Below are 21499 nucleotides of genomic sequence, written 5' to 3' on the forward strand. Positions count from 1 at the left end.
AAATTCATGTGGAAAAAAATGGATCTTCGCAGATGCCCAAGTAAATACACTGATTGCTTTCTTGATTACTGCAGTGTGGAGGTAGCTGCTGACATGGGTGCCACAGAACTTGCTGACCATCTCTACAGTCAATTTCCCCAAAATTTTCTTCAAATACACAATGATATTGTATGATTCAGGTCCAATTTTCCCCAACCAAGTTACGACATATTCACTGATAGCTATACTGTCATCAGGGAAATAAATTCAATAACTTGCAGAGCAAGCACAGCATTCAAGAGGTTTATGATAAACATTCCCATACAAAAAACTCCCAGATTTACATCTCTTGAATGGCAAATGGCATAGAAAGCAAGGTATGGCTTTTTTTTTTAAAAAAAAAAGCAGTTTAGAAATAGCAGTGGATTACCCATCCCTTCAATTCTGGTCCATCCTTCAACAAGTTCATGGCTGATTTGACCACAACATTCTCTACATTCCTGTCCACCCTTGATCATATTTTACCTGTTTATCAAGTATTCATGTATTTGTTTGAAAAATATTCAGACTTTACTTTTGCCATCTTCTGAAGTGTTTCAAATTCCATGAACTCACCTCATTCTGGGTGACAGAAAAATTCAATCACCTCTCATTGTTCTGAAATTCATTAAGTTCAAGCCCAGCCTGTTCATTCAACCTTTCCTCAATAGAGAGCCCATACCTTCTGAGTTATCAATCTTATAAAGCTTCCTGCGCTGGTTCCAGTGCACTAACATTCTTCCTTGAAAAAGTTTAATACTCACAATGCTCGAGATACCATTTTGCCTGAACCCTAGACAACTGAAACAACCTCACCTTTGTGTTCCGGTCCATATCAATGATTATCATTAGTTTGAATTACCTGTATACTACCCTTTCAATTGTTGAGACATGATTATTGAATACTGCTAAAATCATGCTCTTATTTTTCTTACCAAAATGAACAATCTCAGTTTCCCATCTTAAACTCTATTTTCCAGATATTTGCCTATTCCTTTAACATCCTTGGGAGTCTCTGACATCCTCTTCACAATGTAGCTTCCCACACCTGCCTGCACCATCAGTAAATTTAGCAACTATTTTAATAATTTATAAATATTGAAGCCTCAACACTGCTCCCTTTCGCAGCTTACTTGTACAGATTGCTGATCAGAAAAAGGCCAATTATAACTTCTATTTCCTCCTCAATATGCAATCCATTTGATACCTTGTATAGCTGCAGGAAGCTTTCCTAACTTCTGATACTCCAATCCCCTTAAATTCAATTGGCTTTTATTTTATCTGTCTTCAGGTCTACTGCTAACCCTCTCCTTTTACATTTTTTTTCTTTCAACTTTTTCACCCTCAACTTCCTTGGATGCCCTCAGTTGGTTCATCCCCCCCTCAGAAATTTCCAATTATAATGAGTTACATTTTTTTTTTGCTGTGTTACTACCTTAAATATCTACACTGCTAACCTACCATTATCTTGCTAATATACCTGCCCAGTGCACTTTAACCAACTCAATTTATTACAATTCCATGCATTTGACTTAAACAGTTATCTGTGACAAAAGGTTTTTGCTTTTAAACTATGATCAATTATTTCCTTGGGATTTTTTTAAACCCCAAAGTCATTTATTGAAATTACCTCATTATCTATTATGAGATCCATGACCCCTGCTCCATGGTTCAATCCAATATTCTTTCAACTATAAGCACCAAAAGGAACTGGTTTAAGTTTTGACAATCATTTCGACCCTTCCTGGTTACAGGAACAACGCTAGAGGTTTAGAAGATTTCTGACATTGTTTGAAAATGAAGATCAAACAGTAATTATGGTTCAGGTAGTTTAATTTTGATAGCAGGAACATTGAAATTGACTGAGGGAAAAAATAGCACAGATTAATCAAGAGTAGTCAACACAGATTTATTAAAGGAAAACCATGTCTGACCAACTTGATAATTTTCCTTTGGTACATATAGATTTTCTCAAAGGCAGCGAATATAAACTAGAGAAGCACAAATCATTTGTGGACAGTAGCAAGGCAAAAGGTATAGTTCATATCAGGATACTGTTACGAATGTGCCACAACTCTGAGGGGCCGAAGGGTACAAAGTAGCCCCCTCCTTTTTGAGAATCGCAAGATCGCTATTAATTCGGGTCTGGGACCCAGGAAATGAGAGAGAATACACAGGGTTTGGAATGTGTCCTGGCCTCAGCAAGACGGAACCACTGATAACGGCTATTGTCTCTTGGAGACGGAATTGTGTATTGAGTACTGTACTATTCATTGAAGCCCTCAAGGGATGAACAGAGTGGGCTGGTTGAGGGATTGCATCATCCCAACCTGACTGACATCTGAGACCCCGTGAGTAAGGATAAAAGAGGGTCTGGGGAGCAACCCCTTTAGACACACCAGGAGAAACGTATGAGACCGGTGGGGACTTGTGTGTGTGTCCATCCTTGCCCGGATGACAAGTCTCCCACGGAACGGCCTCGCTAAAGGACGAATACGGATCAAGATCGGATAAAGGAAAGCCGGCAAGTTTCTAAAATCTGTCTCTCTCCAACTAAAAGGCTGCAGCCTGCATGAACTGAGTGACTTTTATATTTCCATTGGACAATACGTTATCCCCTAGACAACGATAGAGCTTATTTCTTATTGATTATTATTATACCCGCACTTTTAGATTTAGTATTGACGACGTATATTATCTGTAGGTTTGCATTGATATTATTTTTGTGTATTTTTACTAATAAATACTGTTAAAAATAGTACCATCAGACTTCAATGGACCTCTCTATCTTTGCTGGTAAGTGACCCAGTTACGGGGTTCGTAACAATACCAAGATGTGCAAAGAAGCAGTTGTACCTCAAAGAATGTCTGCAAGTCCAAAACCAAGCTGGACAGGAGGATAAAAGGTAGTTAAAACACCTTCAGGCAGCACTGCACCTCCCAAACTACCACCAACCTACTCACCACATCAAGAACCCTCCTGTCCCATGCGTGGCTAAGACTTTATACCCTGCACAAGGTTCCCCAACTTGCTCAGAGTTCAAAGTAAGTACATATATATCATATACAACCCCGAGATTCATTTCTTGTGGGCATACTAAGTGAATCCAAGAAATGTATTAGAATCTGTGGAAGACCGCACACAACAGGCTGGACAAACAACCAATATACAAAAGACAACAACCTGTGCAAATACGAAAGAAAAAAGAAATACCAATAATATTAAGAACATGAGATGAAGAGTCCTTGAAAGTGAATCCATAAATTGTGGGAACAGTACAATGATGGGGCAAGTGAAGTTATCCTCACTGGTTCGAGAGTCCGACAGTTCCTGAACCTGTTGGTGTGGGTCCTGAGGTTCCTGTACCTTTGTTCTGATGGCAGCAGTGAGAAGAGAGCACGGCCTGGGCAGTGGGGATCCACGATGATGGATGCTACTTTCCGGTGGCAGCGCTCCATGCAGATCTGCTCAATGGTGGTCAGAGCTATACCCGTGATGGACTGGACTGTATTTACTATCTACTACAAATTTTCTGTTCGAGGGCATTGGTGTTTCAATACCAGACCATGATGCAACCAGTCAATATACTCTTCACCACACATCTATAGAAGTTTGTCAAAAGTTTTAGGTGTCATGCCAAATTTTCAGAAACCGCTAAAGAAAGTAGAGGCACTGTTGTGTTTTCTTTGTAATGGCACTTGTGTGCTGGACCCAGGACAGATCCTCTGAAATGATAACAGAGGAATTTAAAGTTGCTGAACCTCTCCACCTCTGATCCGCCCCAATGAGGACTGGGTTATTGACCTAAAGTTTCCTCAGAACTGCAGAGGAAACAAGTCATTCCCAATCCCAAGGAACTGCCAGAGAAGACAACAAATGTAAACAATTCTTATTAGCACTGTATAGTATACAATTGTATATGAGGATTGCTGCAAATGATCAAGAATTTTGCCAGAATTGAAAATTTGAGTTACAATTAACGATTGAACAGCATGGGTTGTTTTCCCTGCAACAAAGGAGGGCAATATGCAGTGAAGCACATAAAATTCTGAAGAATCTAGATAGAGTAAATAGAACAATGCTAAAACCCTAGGGGGAGCAAGCATTTTCTTACTCGCTGAATGCACAGGATTTGTTCCTCTGAACAAAAGCACTAATGGAATCGGCTAACATCACGTATGCAGTGATGCGTTACTAACAGCACTGTTGTGCCAGGAACCTGATGCAAACCAGTTTTCTACATTGCTGACACTACTTAAATAAGAACCTACTGCAAACTCAGAAATGAAACTCCCACTAGAGTTTACGTAAAAGGATCTTCTGATGGCTCTGGGCCTGAACCCACAGGTGTTTATTAAAACATGGGAAGGATCTCATTTAAACCTATCAAATACTGAAAGGCTTAGATTGAGTGGACATGGAGAGAATGCTTCCAATACTGGGCGAGTCTAGGACCAGAGGGCATAGCCTCAGAATAGAAGGACATCTCATTAGAATGGAGATGAGGAAGCATTTCTTTAGCCAGAGGGTGGTGAATCTGGAATTTATTGACATGGACACAGCTGTGGAGGCTAAGTCATTGGGTATAATTAAAGTAGAGGATGACAGGTTCTTTATTAATAAAGGTTTCAAAGGTTACAAGGAGAAAGCAGGAGAATGAGATTGAGAGGGATGATGGATCAGCCATGATGGAATAGTAGAGAGGCTCAATGGGCCAAATGGCCTAATTCTGCTCCTATGTTGTACTGTCTTAAAAGCTGCTGTTACAGCTACTCACAACTGAGATGCAGGACCAAGGAACTATTCACAGTTAATCCACAATAGAGACCCGAATTCATCATGGCAGTCAAAGTGTAGGCCCTGAACCTAACATCTCAACACTAAGTGGTTGCTCAGCCACCTAGTACCAGCCTTCATAGGCAATATGTCCACATTGAGCTGCAGGACAATACATTGCCAGAGGAGCACCCACAAAGGTGTTGCATTCCCACTAGATTCCTGGTACATCAGGTCAAAGACAGTAGGTTAAGAAAAAAAATTATTGACAAGTGGTATGTACTTGAGGGTATTTGGACTGGAAGACAAAGACACACCAAGAATCAGTGTTCTGTGGAACAATAGCAAGCTAGATTCCAGTGTAGATGTATACCTCTAAATCAGTGTAGATTTAAAGACTAGATGTTTTTTTCCCCAAATTAACCCAACAGTAACTCACTACCCAAAATATTGATTAGTCACAAGTCCACAGGTTTAAAAACACCTGATTGTCTACTTAAGGACCTGCACAATTACAGACAAATTGTAAAATGGTGTGATTAGGCTGACTAGATCTTTTTCATATGGTAGACACAATAGCCAAATAGCCTCTTATGTCATGAACTTTCATAATTCTAATGGCTAGGCAAGCCATGTCTTTGATCACATTTTTGGTTCAGCTACCAGAATTTGAGTATGCATCTCCTACCACCCCCACCCCGTTAGGATGTAAAAGAGCTAACTAAAAAAAAGTAAAAGGAAATAAAATTAAAAGACCCTCTCCAGGCACAAGTTCTGATGACCTGCATACACATTCTTACATCTTCTCCAATATCCCCACCCTAAGAATAGAGAGAGCTTTCCATTCAAAAGGCACCTTTCTTAAAAAAAATCAGACCAGCAAAAAAAAAATCAGCCATAGAGACTGCTTATTTTGAGAGTATGGTATGAGTTTTTGTCAATTAATATCACTCATATGTGCTGAAGTCTATGCACAGGCCAATTTATTTCCCCCATCTCACCAAGCTCAATAACACCTTGAGTCTAGTTCCTGTCATCATGGTTTATTACTTAAAATAAAGAAATAAGGACATGTTTTATATAAAGCTTTAACAGATTGAGTCTAAAAATAAATACCTCTCAGGATAGCTCTGCAAAGCAAATATGTACCATAGTTTGGGTAAGCACCCAAACAAGCATCATTAATGAAGCAGAAGCACAATAATGGCTACAACAAACATCCAGAAAGGGTGGTACAAGTCAAATCTTCCTTTCATTAAGAGTTAATTGCACAATACCTTTTCCTTGTTCAACAAATATTTGATAAGAAAAACTATGAGTAGGTCAACAGTACAAAATATCTGGCTTTAAATCACCCAATAAGAGAATTTAATAGTCTTCTACACTAATAGGTACAAATGTTCCTCATTCAACTGCCATCCGATGAATAGGACATTTCATGGTAACAATTACAATACACATTCACACGTCAGATCTGGGAAACAGGAAATCTATCAAGAGGATTTCGTCAATACAGCTTTTAACTAATTTTTTTTTTAAAAAACAGGAATATTGAGACATTTTCTGTTGGGGCCTCTTGCAAAATAAATTGCTTTGAAAATTAAAATCAACCATTTGGAAACAATTGTGCCTAATATCAACTATAACCTTCATGAAATTCATGAAAAACACAAGGAACCAAATTAAAACAAATTTGACATCCAGTAACTCAATTTGTTTTATTAATAAGAAACCCTACAACACTTTCGTTCACTTTCTCTATTTCCTCACTTGCAGGCCCCAGTCAGCTTGGATTGGCAACAGCATCACGTCCACAATCCATCAGAATATGTGCACCACAAGACTGTGTGCTTAGCCCCCTACTCTACTCGCTTTACATTTATGGCTACGCACAACTCCAATGCCATATTCAAGTTTTTTTAACGACACTATGGTTGATAGCAGAATCAAAAGGTGGTAACCAATCAGCATATTGGAGGGAGATTGAAAATCTGGCTGAGTGGTGCCACAACAACGATCTCTTACTCAAGGTCAGCAAGACCCAGCAGTTGATTATTGACTTCAGGAGGAAGAAGCAAGAGGTCCACGAGCAGGTCCTCATCAGGGGAAAATCACAGGTGGAGAGGATCAGCAACTTTGAATTTTTTGGTGTTATCATTTCAGAGGGCCTTTCCTGGGCCCAGCACATACGCGCAATTACAAAGAAAGCACAGCAGCGACTCTACTGCCTTAGAAGTTTGCAAAGATTCAGCATGACATCCAAAACTTTAACAGACTCCAATAGATGTGTGGTGAAGAGTATATTACAGCCTGCTAGGGAAACACCAATGCCCTTGAATGGAAAATCCTACAAATGGTGGGTGAACAGATCTACATGAAGCACTGTTGCAGGAAAGCAGCATCCATCATCATGGACCCACCACCACACAGGTCATGTTCTCTTGACATTGCTGTCATCATGAAGGTGGTACAGAAGCCTCAGGACTCACCACCAGGTTCAGGAACAGTTATTACCCCTCAACCATCAGGTTCTTGAACCAGTGAGGATAACTTCACTTGCCCCATCACTAAACTGTTCCCACAACCCATGGATTCTTTCAAGTACTCATCTCATGTTCTCAATATTTATTGCTTATTTATTATTACTTTTTTGTATTTGCACAGCATATTGACTTTTGCAATTGGTTGTTCGTTCACCCTGTTGGGTACAGTCCTTCATTGATTCTATTATGGTTCTTGAATTTAAAGAGTATGCCCACAAAAATGAAACTATTCTCAGGGCTGCATATGGTGATGTACATGCACTTTGAATTTTATGGATGCATTTGATGAGGACAATGACAATAACAAAAAAAAAAGCCTTGAGCAACATTCATCTCTAGTTAAATTAGCACAGAAAACAAATGTTACTGAAAGGTCTGCTAATGAACAAACAACAAAATCCTTCCTCATCTTTGGCACTTCGGCAGATTTCCAACTCACTTGGTAAGATCCTTCAAACCCACAGGTAGGATAGAAGGGAATCAAGTCAGTGTCACCTCCCAAACCGCAGCAATGGCACACATATTGATTGACAGGCCACAATCTTTATGCCTGAGAAAGAACTCCTAAACCAAAGTTTCATCAGGAGAGAGAAAAAGCTTCAAGAGAGGATCACAAACTTATAAACTTCCCAAAATGAAGAAACATCTGGGAAGGTACTGAGCATCTCAGGTCTTCATAACAGGATTGCAACAGAAGTCATCCTTGGTCTCAAAAGAGACAGCCAGAGGAGGAGGAAGGAAGAGGATTTCAGTGCCCTGGAGTGCATCAACTCACCTGAATAAATTCTCAAACTGAAAAGACATACATTGGAAGCTAATTTTGTACTTTTTTGCAGTATCATGAAGCAATGCTACTGGAAAGATTCACTATTACACTGGGGCAGCTTAAATCTTTTTGACTTGAACTGCATGGCTCACCATCTTAATAGGCTCCAAAGAGAGAGAGAGAGAGAGAAAAAAAAAAAAATCAGAAATAATAGCAGATTTTAAAAAAGCAATGCCATCATCATGTGGGATGAATTCCTGTACTTAATTTAATATTTATTCTTGAAGAAAAAAATTAGTCTTCTTTCTAATGCTTTGTTGCGTCCCTTTCATTTGTATACTTGCTTATGTAAAACAACATTGATTTCACAGAAGTGCAGGCAATTCTGCATCAACTTACTGCAAATTCAATAATTCACTTCAATGGAGAGCTAACTGCAAAGGGGGGGGGGCGCACATTTCAGTTAATTTCAAAAGATTACATTTCAGAGCCTAAGCTGACTGATTTTTTTTTCTCTCATGCTTTTAAATATATTTTTAATATCAGAGAAGTTGACAAACATTCAAGCTGTTGACAGCCAGCTTAGCATAGAGACCAGCTTAACCACCTACAAAACAAGTCAGTGGGTAAGGCTTGTTCAAGCTCTACCACTTGAAGCGTTTGCATTGAGAATGTCTGGCATCATGCCATGCCATGCCCCAATGATCAGGTTGGAGTCAGTTTCTAGAACCAAATGCACTTAAAATAAAAATTCTGAATTATATCTGGTGATTGACTGAACCATCTTCAAATGAAAGTAACCAAGAACATTTCCTTCACTCCAAACCATATTTGACACACTTAGCATTCAATCTGTACACAGTCTCATTTAAGAAAGGTATTGTAAAAAGGAAACTTACACATAAATATTCCCTTAACATTGATATTAGAGTGCAATATAATAAAAATGACTGATGTACATACAGTAGAACTAAATGATCTTCCCTTACAAAAACAAAAAATAAAAAAGGTCACATTTTGTGCAGTTATACTACTTGGTGTTACACACAGTATCGACATTTCATCAACACTTTGTAGAACATCAATCAAATATGCAGGTCAGTGGTCACCCTTATCAACACAATGGCTGGTACATCATGGGGCTGTATTCATAGAACCTTTACACAATATCCTTGGTACCTTCTAAAGTTAAATATTCCATGCTAGATAGTGCACAACAGTTAACTAACCATCTGGTCCCACAACTCAAAATCAAACCATTTGGTGCGGAACACATTCAAAATCATCCCGTGACAAGCTCCTGAGCATGACTAGCTTCCACAAGTCATAAAAGCCTCCCAGAAATCACCAGGAAACCAGGACAAATGAAAATGTGAAATTACAATAATCTCAATTTTGGGTATTGTTGGGTAGTCTACTAACCCCATATGAAACAAGGTCAAGATGCTCACAGCCAACTTCCTAAATGAATAGCTTTGAAGGCTGTTCCAATTAGCAGCAATAAGATTCATGCAATTTATCCCATTGTGAAATCACCTAGTTCTGACCTATATCAGTAAATCAGGTAGAGACAGAACTGTACAAGTACATTTGATTAAAAGGTTAGCTCAAAATCTGGAAATGAAAAGAAAAAAAAGGGAAAAATAAGATCTCTGAAAAAAATTTCAGATTCCAACTTATCCCTTGTATTTTCAACATATTTTGGCTTCACATATACTCGTTAATTTTAGGAAAGAATTTCTCTTTAATAGCTTGCTAACAATGTCACTTGACCAACCCCTAGGTACTTGCTTTCCACCCCACCAGCCTTGGCATTCAATGTATTATCCTTGGCAATATTCGCCAGCTCCAACATGATCCAACCACCTGTCCCTTCTCTTTCCCAATTCACTCTTCCATCCCCACCCACCACCACCACCAAGCTCATAGCAACTTCCCAGATACGACAAAGTTACCAAAACTCTGGGAGAGATTTGTTCAGACAAAGCCACATGACATCTCATCAAACAAGGGGAATATCCTGCTCTGAAGGGAACAGTTGCACTGTGGAGAAAATCAACAAGGGGAAAAAAAACTAAACAAGACGTAGGCACGTACTTTTATCTTCCAATTGGCTATTCTCAATGGGTCTGCTAGAGAGCCTGGGGTCTTAATTAACCAATGGTATTTGCTAGTTTTTTAAATCATGGGCTCAAAGACCAATGTTGAATACATTGAAACAGCAAAAGCTTTTCTTCTATTTGACTTTCTCTTAAAGCAGAAATATGTATTAGAATACTCACCACTTTTTTTGTGGCAAACATGTATTTGCCTTGCAACTGAAAGTCATCTACTCCTTCCAAAATAATCTCATGGTTTTGAGTCTGAAAGAGATCTGTGCTTTTGATGATGCTAGAGGAACCTGTTGGCTCATGGCGCTCAACATAAATTGTAGTAGAAGAGTCGTATGGTTCTACACCCCTGCAAAATTGAAGAGCAAGTACAAATGCAATTTCTGAAATTCTTTACAGCCAATTGATGCAACAATTGTTCTTAGAATTATACCAAAGTGGCAATCTTCCACTTAGTAGGATGGCCTTGTAGTCAAGATTTTCCCCACAGCCAAGATTAATCTAATGCAAGCTTTTCCTTTTCCTCCCAACAAGCCAATCTACTCTATTATGTCACTGAATCAGCAGAAATATGGGAATGAAAGTAGTCAATCATTCCAACAGATTTAACAAATTTCAAGATGCACAATTCTACAAAGGAGCTAGAAACCATTTAATAAAGCTTGCTCAGAGAATCTAAAACAGTATATTAACCTACTCTGTGAAAGTGAATTCCAGGCACACAAATTACAAGGACTTCAATGTACATGCACTAACTGGCTCCTCCAATCCAACAATGAAATCTGAGAGTATGTGCAGTACTTTTTAAAAAAAATTCCAAATTAGACAAATTTACATTTTAAAAACTACATAATTATACATACCAGTGGAACGATTTCACATGCTCCTGAATCAAGATCCACGTTTGTCCAAAGTCATCAGACTTCCAAAGCTGCAAGATAAAAAACTTTTCTTAGGAAAGGTCATACCAAAGTACACACTGCAGGATCCGGAATAGATTCATCAGACTGAAAGAAAATACCACCTGTAAAATTCCTCTTGCAGTCTCCAAATACCAAAGATACAGGGAAATTAAATTTTAAGCCCTACCTGGGAAAAACTAACAAGGAAAACAAATTAAACAACTGGAGGGTATGCTCCTGTTAAGGGCACTAAATATTCATTATTGCCCCACTAAAATAAGCTAAGTTTTTGTTTCAGACAGCAACCTAGAGAAGATACAATGGCATTTAATTTGAAACACTTCAAAAATCAAAAGATTACATTGAATCATGCTTGTCGACAGCCAGTAGATTCATTAAGAGCTACTGGAGTATGTTTGAAGCACTATCAGGACTTCTTCACTTGTGCAGTGCAAGCACAACTGACCCTGCAGTCTGTTCCTAGACACATTACCAAGTTCAGTGGTATCTGCAACAACCCAAGCTGAGGAGGGTGTTTGCCTAATGTTTGCGGAATTCCTTTGAGTAAGGCCACCAACGCGCATTAAAAAAAGTGATGTTCCAAGTATTTATTTAGAGATACGGAGTGGAACAGGTCCATCCAGCCCATCGAATCACACCTCGCAGCAACCCATCGATTTTAATCCTTGCCTAATCACAGAACAATTTACAATGACCGATATGTCTTTGGACTATCAGAGGAAATCAAAGCACCTGGTGTAAACCACCGCGTACAGGAGAATAAACATACAAATTTGTTTACAGAGGACATCAGCATTAAACTCTGAAGCCCCGAGCTGTAATAGCATCATGTTAACTGCTTAGCTACCATGGTGCCTGATGCCAACTGGCAAGTTAGGTAAAGTAATTGATTAAAATTATGGAAAAGCAGTTAACCTTTTTAAGGTTGAGTATTGCAAATAAAAACATAAATAGAAAGATTGCACGTCTTGTGGTTCTGAAGTGCTCTTATAATAATTGTGCACATTCTGCACAATTTTGGCCATTGCTACTATCATACACGGCAGCCTGGCCTTAGCACTTGCCGCAATAATAAATTAAGTTACTGAACGCAGCCATGCATTCCATGCAATTGAAATTGCCATGATACAAGCTACAGCAAGAGTGTCTTAATGTTTGCTTTAACGTGGGCTCTTTTTAGTTAGCAGGTTGACCGACAGATATTAAGACACAACTAATGATTTTTATTTATTTTCTACAGGGAAACTACAATTTATAAAGAGATTCCTTTTGGTTCTACACAAACATTTAAAAAGGAATCTATTTTCTTGCACAAAATAACATGTTTTATACATAATGCCTATAAATTCTTCAATAAAGCACAAGATCTCCTAAACAAATAAACATTCTTATTTTTGGCTTTGGCAGTCTCAAAGTAGCATTCTCCCAAGAATTAACACAATTGTTAGAACATAGAAATCTACAGCACATTACAGGCCCTTCGGCCTATAATGTAGTGCCGACCATGTAACCTATTCTAGGAACTGCCTAGAATTTCCCTACCACATAGCTCTCTATTTTTCTAAGCTCCATGTACCTATCCAAGCTCTTAAAAGACCCCATTGTATCTGCTTCCACTGCCACCGCCAGCGCATTCCATGCAACCACCACTGTGTGAAAAACTTAATCCTGACATTCCCTCAGTACCCATTTCCAAGTCCTCATGTTACCCATTTCAGCCGTGGGGAAAAAAGCCTCTGGCTATCCACACAATCAATGCCCCTCATCATCTTATACACCTCTATAAGGTCACCTCATCCTCTGTCACTCGAAGGAGAAATGGCCAAGTTCACGCAACCTATTCTCAAAAGGTACACCCTCCAATCCAGGCAACATCCTTGCAAATCTCCTCTGTACTCTCTCTACAGTATCCACATCCTTTCTGTAGTGAGGTGACCACAACTATTCATTAATTTTCTTCAATCATTTCCCACATAGAGCAAGGCTGAGACAAATAAATAATACCTGTTTGTTTGGATGAGAGCTATCATAACCAAGAACAAGACTGGGATTTGTGCTGTGCAGGAGAAGATCTGTTGGACTGAAAGGAATAGGAACGTGCTGGATTGTAAAGCAGAAGTTCAAAGTGATCCACAAGCAATGATTTTTTGTGTCTGCAAAAAGAAACTGAGTAAACAGGAAAAACAGATCAGTATAAATTTAGCAAACAAGAATACCCATTAATTTTATAATTACTAAGATGCTACGTACAGAGTTAACAATCTCCTAACCTCTTTGGTATTATTTGTGCAATAAAGTCTTGTCATTAGCCAACAATACTTTGTGACTAAACTTTAGAATACAACATACTTTTTGCATTTAAAAAATCATAAATAGGATAAATTATGCAATGTATGGATGGCTTCCTGGAGCTAAAATGGGCTTTTTTGCAAATTATAAAATAAATTTTGGATAACAAAATTAAGAGCCATTGGAATTTATTCTAATTGTTAGTAATACAAATTTGCAGGCAGAATGAACATCAAGACCCAGAGTTAATCATATCTGAAAGATGTATTATGAATAAAAATTTCTCAATGCCATTTTTGTAGTAATGAACTTCTTTGCAAATGGACTGATAGAACTGCAAGCAACACACACAAAATGCTGGTGGAACACAGCAGGCCAGGCAGCATCTATAGGGAGAAACAACAGGTTCTTGGCCTGAAACGTCGACAGTGTTTCTCCCTATAGATGCTGCCTGACCTGCTGTGTTCCATCAGCATTTTGTGTGTGTTGCTTGAATTTCCAGCATCCGCAGATTTCCTTGTGTTTGCTGATAGAATTTCATATGCTTTAGTTTCAATATACAGAATTGCCAGAACCATTTATTGCAGTGTACATGTTATAGTTTTAAAGTTATTCCACCCTGTGGGCATAAATGACAATTGATCTTGCAAAGGGGAAAAATGAAATTTTTAGTGTATGGTTTTTCAGGAGACATTGCAGGAAAGCACTGCTTCACAAAGAACTCTATTGAAAGGCCAAGGTGTGGGGGACATGAACATACAAGATTGAACACTGAATTTTCATTGTTTGAAATCACACTTAGAGCACCTGCTGTATTTAACTTTTGAAATATCAGGTTATTGTTCAAATAAGAAAAATATCAAAACAAAGATATGCTTGACCAGAGAAAAGAGTTAATTTACACAGTGATACAGTATTTACTGGAGTGCTTATCTGAATTCATTGATCTGTAAATTCTTGGGGAGTCCCACAGAGTAAAGAATGACTTGTTTCTGTGGAATGACTTCAGTTCTGTGGATTCTTAAGTAGTCAAAAATGCAATGTGGAGTACACTAACGTAGCCACAGGTGGGACATCACGTGCTCAATAAAATAGGCAGATGGATGTTTTGCATTCTTCCCATTTTTGCTTTTCATGTATCCCAGTGAGGAAACAAATGGTGCTTTGATGCCTACCTGGATCCTGTTCTTCTTACCCCAGAGACTGAGAACACTCTTGAATCATCTCATCTCCATCTTCCTGAAAGTTTTATCCCACCGATTCAGAATAGTGCGCATTTTAGCATCTGAGGTCAGTCACGCAGAAAATGTGGCCTGCCTGCTCTAAGTGATTGGACTTTTTAGAAGTGTTGTTGCTGAGAATACTGGTCTAGGGAAGGGTTCTGACATTAGTTCACCTATCCTGCCAATGTATTTGGAAGATTTTGCAGAGACAGTGTTTGCCAGGGCTTCACCAACACTTCAGGCTTACTACTGTCTGTTCAAAGCATTGAGTACTAGATCAACGTGCTTGATAAACATTAGCTTGATGCCAGATTTAAGATGAGGTATTGAAATACCTTTCATCAGTTAGCAAACACTGCTACTGCACCGAGGACCATGGTAAATTTTGCAATCAAAGCTTACCTTCCCACAGATTGGGTCCCAAGTTGCACAAAATGAACCACATCAGTCTCCTAAGGCAGTGCAGAATTTATGATGATACTTATATTGTGCCTTAGGCTAGAAAGTTCCAGTATTTTTTTTTAATTTTTTTTTTTTAAAAAGACATCCTACGCCAATAACCCTGCAACTTTTCTCATTGCCATCATTTTAAGTTTAACTTTGTGCAGTTAAATCAGTGTATTAAAAATATGGAACCAAAGCATTTGCACCATTAGAAACATACAAGCTATAATAACTACAATCTTTACATAAAAGGGAATTGTCAAAGAGAACAGCTGACAGCAATGAATCAATGCTGTTCTAAAAACACTAGTACATTATGAAAAAGTCAAAAATCAATAATGAGGTATGTACAAATAAATCTGAAGAGAAGATACTTATTGTAATAGCACAAATTTTTCCCATTATTCTAAAGAATGACTCTTACCCTTTTGTTATCTATTGGGCTGTGGTAAAACTGAGCAATATATTTCTGTGTTTTTGTTTCATCGTCCAGTTTGAACTTCTCATTGATTTTCTTGAAGGTCTTCCCATAGTCATATGAAATGTACACCTAGGGGTAGGAGAGACCGAAGAAGAAAAATTATTACACAGAATTAACAACAAGAACCAGGCTAATAAACCCAATTTATCTATTATATCATGGGTGCTCCACAAGTCTACATCCATCTTTCTATGTAATCCACTCAGCGGAATCTTCTATTCCTTTCTCCAATATTGAATTTGAGGACAATGACATGCATTTTGGGAAGTTAAACCAAGGTAGGACATACTGAGCGATTAACAGGGCCCTAAGGAGTGTTGTAGGACAAAAGATATCTATGGGCACAAGTATATAGATGTCCAAAAGTAGTGATACAGGTTGACAAGCTGATGAAAGGAGCAGATGGCATGCTTGCCTTCATCAGATTGTCAATGATTATAAGAGTTGGACTTCATGTTATGAAGCTGTACAAAATGCTAGTGAGACTGCATTTAGAATACTGTGTCCAGTTCTCATCATTATACTGTAGGAAGGATGTGATAGAGTGCAGAAAAGATTCACAAGGATATTGCCAGGATTAGAGAGCTTGAGTGTACAAGGAGACACTGGACTGATCGGGATCGTTTTCGCTGGAGTGAAGGAAGCTAAGGGGTTCTCACAGGAGTTTTATAAAGTCGTGAGGGGAACAGATAATATGGATGGTCACAGTCTCCACCCCCCACCCTCCCCAGAGTTGGTGAGTCAAATGCCAGAGGGTTAAGCTTTGAGATGGTGGGGAAAATATTTAAAAAAGGGAATCTATGTGGGTATGTTTTTTTTCCCCCCCAACACAGAAGGAGGTGGGTATTCAGAGAAAGTGGTCAAGCCGGATACAATAATAACGATGGGCAGATCTATGGATAGGAAAGGTTTAGAACAAACGATATGGGCTAAATGCAGGCATATGGAATTAATGTTTGACCTGCTGCCACGTTGGACAATGTCTTAAAAATACTCAGACTATTCACCTTAGATGTTATGCAAAGTGAATGTAGTAAATAGCCATATTTCCAACCTGGGTGGCCTAGTATATTTTAACTTTTCCAAAGTGAAAAAGGCATAGAAACAGACATGGCAATTTTTTGAGAAAGACTGACAAAATAAAATTCAGAGCAGGGCCGCTGAGCGCATTGGTGCAATTGAAAGTCAGGCACAAGGAAAATGAAATTATTTAAGTTGAAACCACAAGATGCAAATCACTGATGCAAGAGATATGAAAAGTATGATCATACCTTGAGTTGACAGTAGATTAGAAAATGAAAAAAAACTGATAAATTTAAAGATATAGCTTAAAATTTAAAGCCTCAAAGTGCTTGCTGCCATAAAGATGTCCTCTAAATACTGTTGTACAATAATTGATTCTTTCTCTTTAAGAGCACCTTTCTCATTGTCCATTTTCTGAACTTCCCCATGACCAATTTCTCTTCCTGTACAAGTTACATCATTAGGGCCATATTCTTCTAATCATACTTAGCCTGAAATGATAACAAAAAAAGTTGCACTGAAATTCAAATTAGAAATGTTTACTCCCTTTCTCTCCCCACCAATGCTGCTTGACTTAATTTCCAGCATTCTGCATTTCTATTTCTTGTTATTTTCTCTCCATATCTATGGCATTTTAATGTATATTGATTCATGTCTACTTGAAACATTCTTATCTCCTAATGTTTCACTATTTTTTGTGCATCTTGTTCTATTTGAGATTCAAACTGGATGATCTCACATTTATCCACACTGAAATCTATTTACTGCAATTATGCCCATTCACTCATCTTTTTCTAACTTGTTTTTTTAAAAAAAATCTTCCACCTACATGTTATGAAAAGATCTATTTGGATGTCATCATCCAAATTTGGATGGCTGGTTTTCCTTTCAATCACTTGCATCATCGATAAAAATGTTAAACAGCAAACGCCCCAACAAATACTTTCAAGACGTCACTTGTTATTTTTGCTTACTCTAGCATCTCCTGACACTGATCCAATTATGAAATATCTTCAATATTTTCAGTCTGACAAACTTCATGGTGCTTTGTGAGAGGATCGACTTCATCCCCATGAGTATGTGGGGTGATACAAGAGAATGTAGAGGGGGGAGGAAGAGTGAAGTACAGGCAAAAGAAAACAAAGTCAGAGGAAGAAGAAGGGGCAGTAAGAAAGATACACTTCACTAAACCAAAGGGTTTAAGCAAAGCTCACATGAGAAAGTACTGCTGTGCACTTTTAAATTACTCTCCATTTAAAGTATTTTAAACCTTGATATAGCATGAAAATCATGAACGTAATTTTTAATGCAAATTAAAACTTTGAATTTTATAAATTTGTTTTTGAATATCCAATGTATTTGAATATCCAAATACACATCTTAAAATAACAATGCGTCACTGCAGAGGAAGGAACTTCAAATTTCTAGCTGTTATCATTTCAGAGGACCTGCCCTGGACACAGCACGCAAGTACAATTACAAAGAAAACATGACAATACCTCTACTTTCTCTGAAGTTTGAGAAGATTATGCGTAACATCTAAAACTTTGACAAACTTCTATAGATGTGTGGTCGAGAGTATACTGACTGGTTGCATCACAGCCTTGAATGGAAAAATCCTACAGAAAGTTGGATGTAGTCCAGTCCATCACAGGTAAAACGCTCCATATCATTGAGCACATCTACACTGAGTGCTATGACAGGAAAGCAGCATCCATCATCAGGGACTCCACCACCAACCAGGTCATGCTCTCTTCTCTCTGCAGCCATCAGGAAGGTGGTACTAGACACTCACCACCAGGTTCAGGAACAGTTATTACTCTTCAGCCATCAGGCCCTTGAAACAAAGGGGATAACTTCACTCAAGTTCACTGTTCCCACACCTATCAACTCACTTTCAATGACTTTTCATCTCATGTTCTTGATGTTTATTGCTTATTTATTTTTGTTCTCTTGTTTTTGCAAAGCTTGTCATCTTTCAGATATTAGTTGTTTGTCCGCCCTGTTGGGTGTGGTCTTTCATTAACTCTATTATAGTTCTTGGACTGACTGAGTACACCAGCAAAGAAACAAATCTCAGTACATGTCTCCATATACAACCCTTTGATAATAAATTTACTTTGAACTTTGAGATAGAGAGGCTAGTGGTATGGTGTCATGATAACAAACGTGCCTTCAATGTCAGCAAACAAAAGCACTGGCCACTGTATTTACTAAGGGGGTGGGTGGGCAGGCAGTGAACATGCTCCTGTTCATATTAATGGTGCTGAAGTGGAGAGGGTTGAGCACATCAAATTCCTAGGAGTGAACATTAATAACCTATCCTGGTCTAACCAGAAAGATGCCACAGCCAAGAAAGCTCACCAGTGCATTGACTTCTTTAGGAGCTAAAGATATCTGGCATGGCCTTGTTGACAATCATGAATTTTTAATCAATGCACCACAGACAATACCCCATCCAGATACACCATGGCTTAGTATGGCAACTACTCTGCCCAAGACCAAAGAAATTGTAGAGTTGTATACATAGCTTAACATGCCATAGAAACCAGCCTCCCCCTCCATGAACTGTCTACACTTTTCACTACCTTGGTGAAACAGCCAGCATAATCAAAGGCCCCACCACCCTTAACATTCTTCCCCCACCCCTCCTATCGGACACAAGATACACAAGCCTGAAAGCACACAGCACCAGGCTCAAGGAGAACATCTACCTCCCTGGTATAAGATATTAAACGGATAAACTCTTGACCTCAATCGCACCATGTCCTTGTACTTTCCTGTCTGTACTATACTTTCTCTGTAACTGTAACACTTTATTCTGCAATTGTTTTCCTTTATATTTCCTCAGTGCACTGTTTTATGTAGTGATTGCAAGGATAGCATGCACAACAAAGCTTTCTCCATTGTTTTGTGGAACAATAATAATGACAATAGATTTACTCTTTACATATGCTATTATAAAAGACATTTGGATCATATAAAATTTATTGCAACCTACTTGACAACTGAGAAAACAGAGTCCCAACGAACATGAATTAAGGTACCGAATTGCTGAATCTAAAGTCTATGGTTATGCAGATACAAACAAACTTCTGCAATCCAGATAACAGATAAGTAGCAAGCCATTTGCTTTTCTTAAAATCTGTGCAGCAAATAGAGAGTAAAGACACCTCTGTCAGACTAGTTTATTGACTACAGTTCTTGCCTTGTTAGAGTGAGTTTTGGGTTTAGGTTACTTACACTTAGCAAATGGCTCTGGCTACCAGTCTTCTGTCCCTTGAAAATGTATTGTGGATTTAATTTGGAACAATGCATCCCTGAAAGCTGTGAATCCCAGTCCAGACAATGCTGGCGTCTGCGGTACAGATGCAAATGAGGAGGTGTGAAGTTTTGTAGTTTCAAAAGAAAGCATTGTCAAACTTTGTAAATATGGAATTGCCCCGTGTTTAGCACATAAAATATCGAGCCCCACGTTGGCCCAGCAAACCTTTCTACTGAAAGCACCTCCATATGATGCCTGCTGTACCTTGCTTTGTCGAATAAAGCAGCTGCTTTGTATCTAACAGTAATGATGGACACCATCTCCCTGGTCCTACACTCATCCCTGTAGCAAATGGAGAGTAAAGATACCTCTGTCAGACCAGTTTGTTGACTACAGTTCTTGCCTTCAATATTATTATTCCAAGCAAACTTATCACTAAACTCCAGAACCCATGAGTTAATGCCTCCCTCTGCAACTGGATCGTTGACTTCCTAACCAATAGACTGCAGTAAGTATAGGCAGCAACACCACTGCCACAATTATGCTACACACTGGCTTTCCACAAGGTTGTCTCCTAAACACCCAACTCTGTTCACTTTCCTCTCACGACTGTGTTGCCAGATTCTGCTCCAGCTCCATCTACAGATGATACACTGCAGTGGGCTACACTTCAAATAATGACGAGTTAGAGTAAAGGAAGGAGATAGAGCGCTTAGTGACATAGTGTCATGACAACAACCTTTCCCTCAATGTCAACAAAAGAACTGGTCAGAGACTTCAGAAAGGCAAGTGGAGCACATGCTTCTGTCTATGTTCAGGGTGTTGAGGTTGAGAGCTTCAAGATCCTAGATGTGAACATCACTGATAGCCTGCCCTGGTCCAACCACACTGATGTCATGGCCAAGAAAGCTGACCAATGCCTCTATTTCCTTAGGAGGCTGAAGTAATTTGGCATGTCCCCATTGACTCTTACCAATTTTTAAATCAATGCACCATACAAGGCATTCGGTCTGGATGCATAACAGCTTGGTATGGCAACTGCTCTGCATGTAACTGCAAGAAATTGCAGAGTCATGGACACAGCTCAGCACATCTTAGCAACCAGCCTCAGTAAAGCCGCCAGAATAATCAAAAATCTCACTCACTCCAGACATTCGCTCTTCTCCCCTCCCCCATCAGGCAAAAGATGCAAAAACCTGAAAGCACACACCACTGGGCTTAAGGACAGCTTCTACCCAGTTATCAGATTTTTGACCGGACATCTAAATGATAAAATGGACTCGGCTTCATAATCTACCTGGTTTATGATTTTGCACTTTATCATTAACCTGCATTGCACTCTTTCAGCAGCTTTTACACCTTATTTTGTACTGTTATTCTTTTATCTGATGGAGTTCAATGCACTGTGTCTGCACAAATGATATACGAGACAAGCTTTTCACTGTATCTAATACATGAGACAATAAACTAATACCAAGTCAGCTAATCCATATCAAGGTGGTGGATGGGTGCTGTGAAAAAAAAATTGGTGCAATTTTACTTGAAACATGCAATGTTTTTATTGTAACAGTAAATATTCTGGGCCAAAATTGAAATGGATCTATTTGGCTGCATACCCAACAGATATCTATAGAAG

The 21499-nt window shown here is 38.7% G+C and overlaps 1 protein-coding gene across 1 annotated transcript in view; it reads right to left on the minus strand.

Moving 5' to 3' along the window:
• The window catches only part of sorl1 (sortilin-related receptor, L(DLR class) A repeats containing), a 201557-nt gene that overhangs the window by 133281 nt on the left and 46777 nt on the right, over positions 1-21499 (minus strand). The window contains exons 3-6 of the mRNA XM_073029918.1: positions 15519-15644; positions 13143-13304; positions 11079-11146; positions 10387-10564 (exon numbers count right to left, since the gene is read on the minus strand). Of these exons, the coding sequence (XP_072886019.1) occupies positions 10387-10564; positions 11079-11146; positions 13143-13304; positions 15519-15644 (534 nt within the window). The remainder of the gene's footprint in view (positions 1-10386; positions 10565-11078; positions 11147-13142; positions 13305-15518; positions 15645-21499) is intronic.

Source organism: Hemitrygon akajei, chromosome 26 (genome assembly GCF_048418815.1).
Source record: "Hemitrygon akajei chromosome 26, sHemAka1.3, whole genome shotgun sequence".
In the NCBI taxonomy this organism is placed as follows: domain Eukaryota; kingdom Metazoa; phylum Chordata; class Chondrichthyes; order Myliobatiformes; family Dasyatidae; genus Hemitrygon; species Hemitrygon akajei.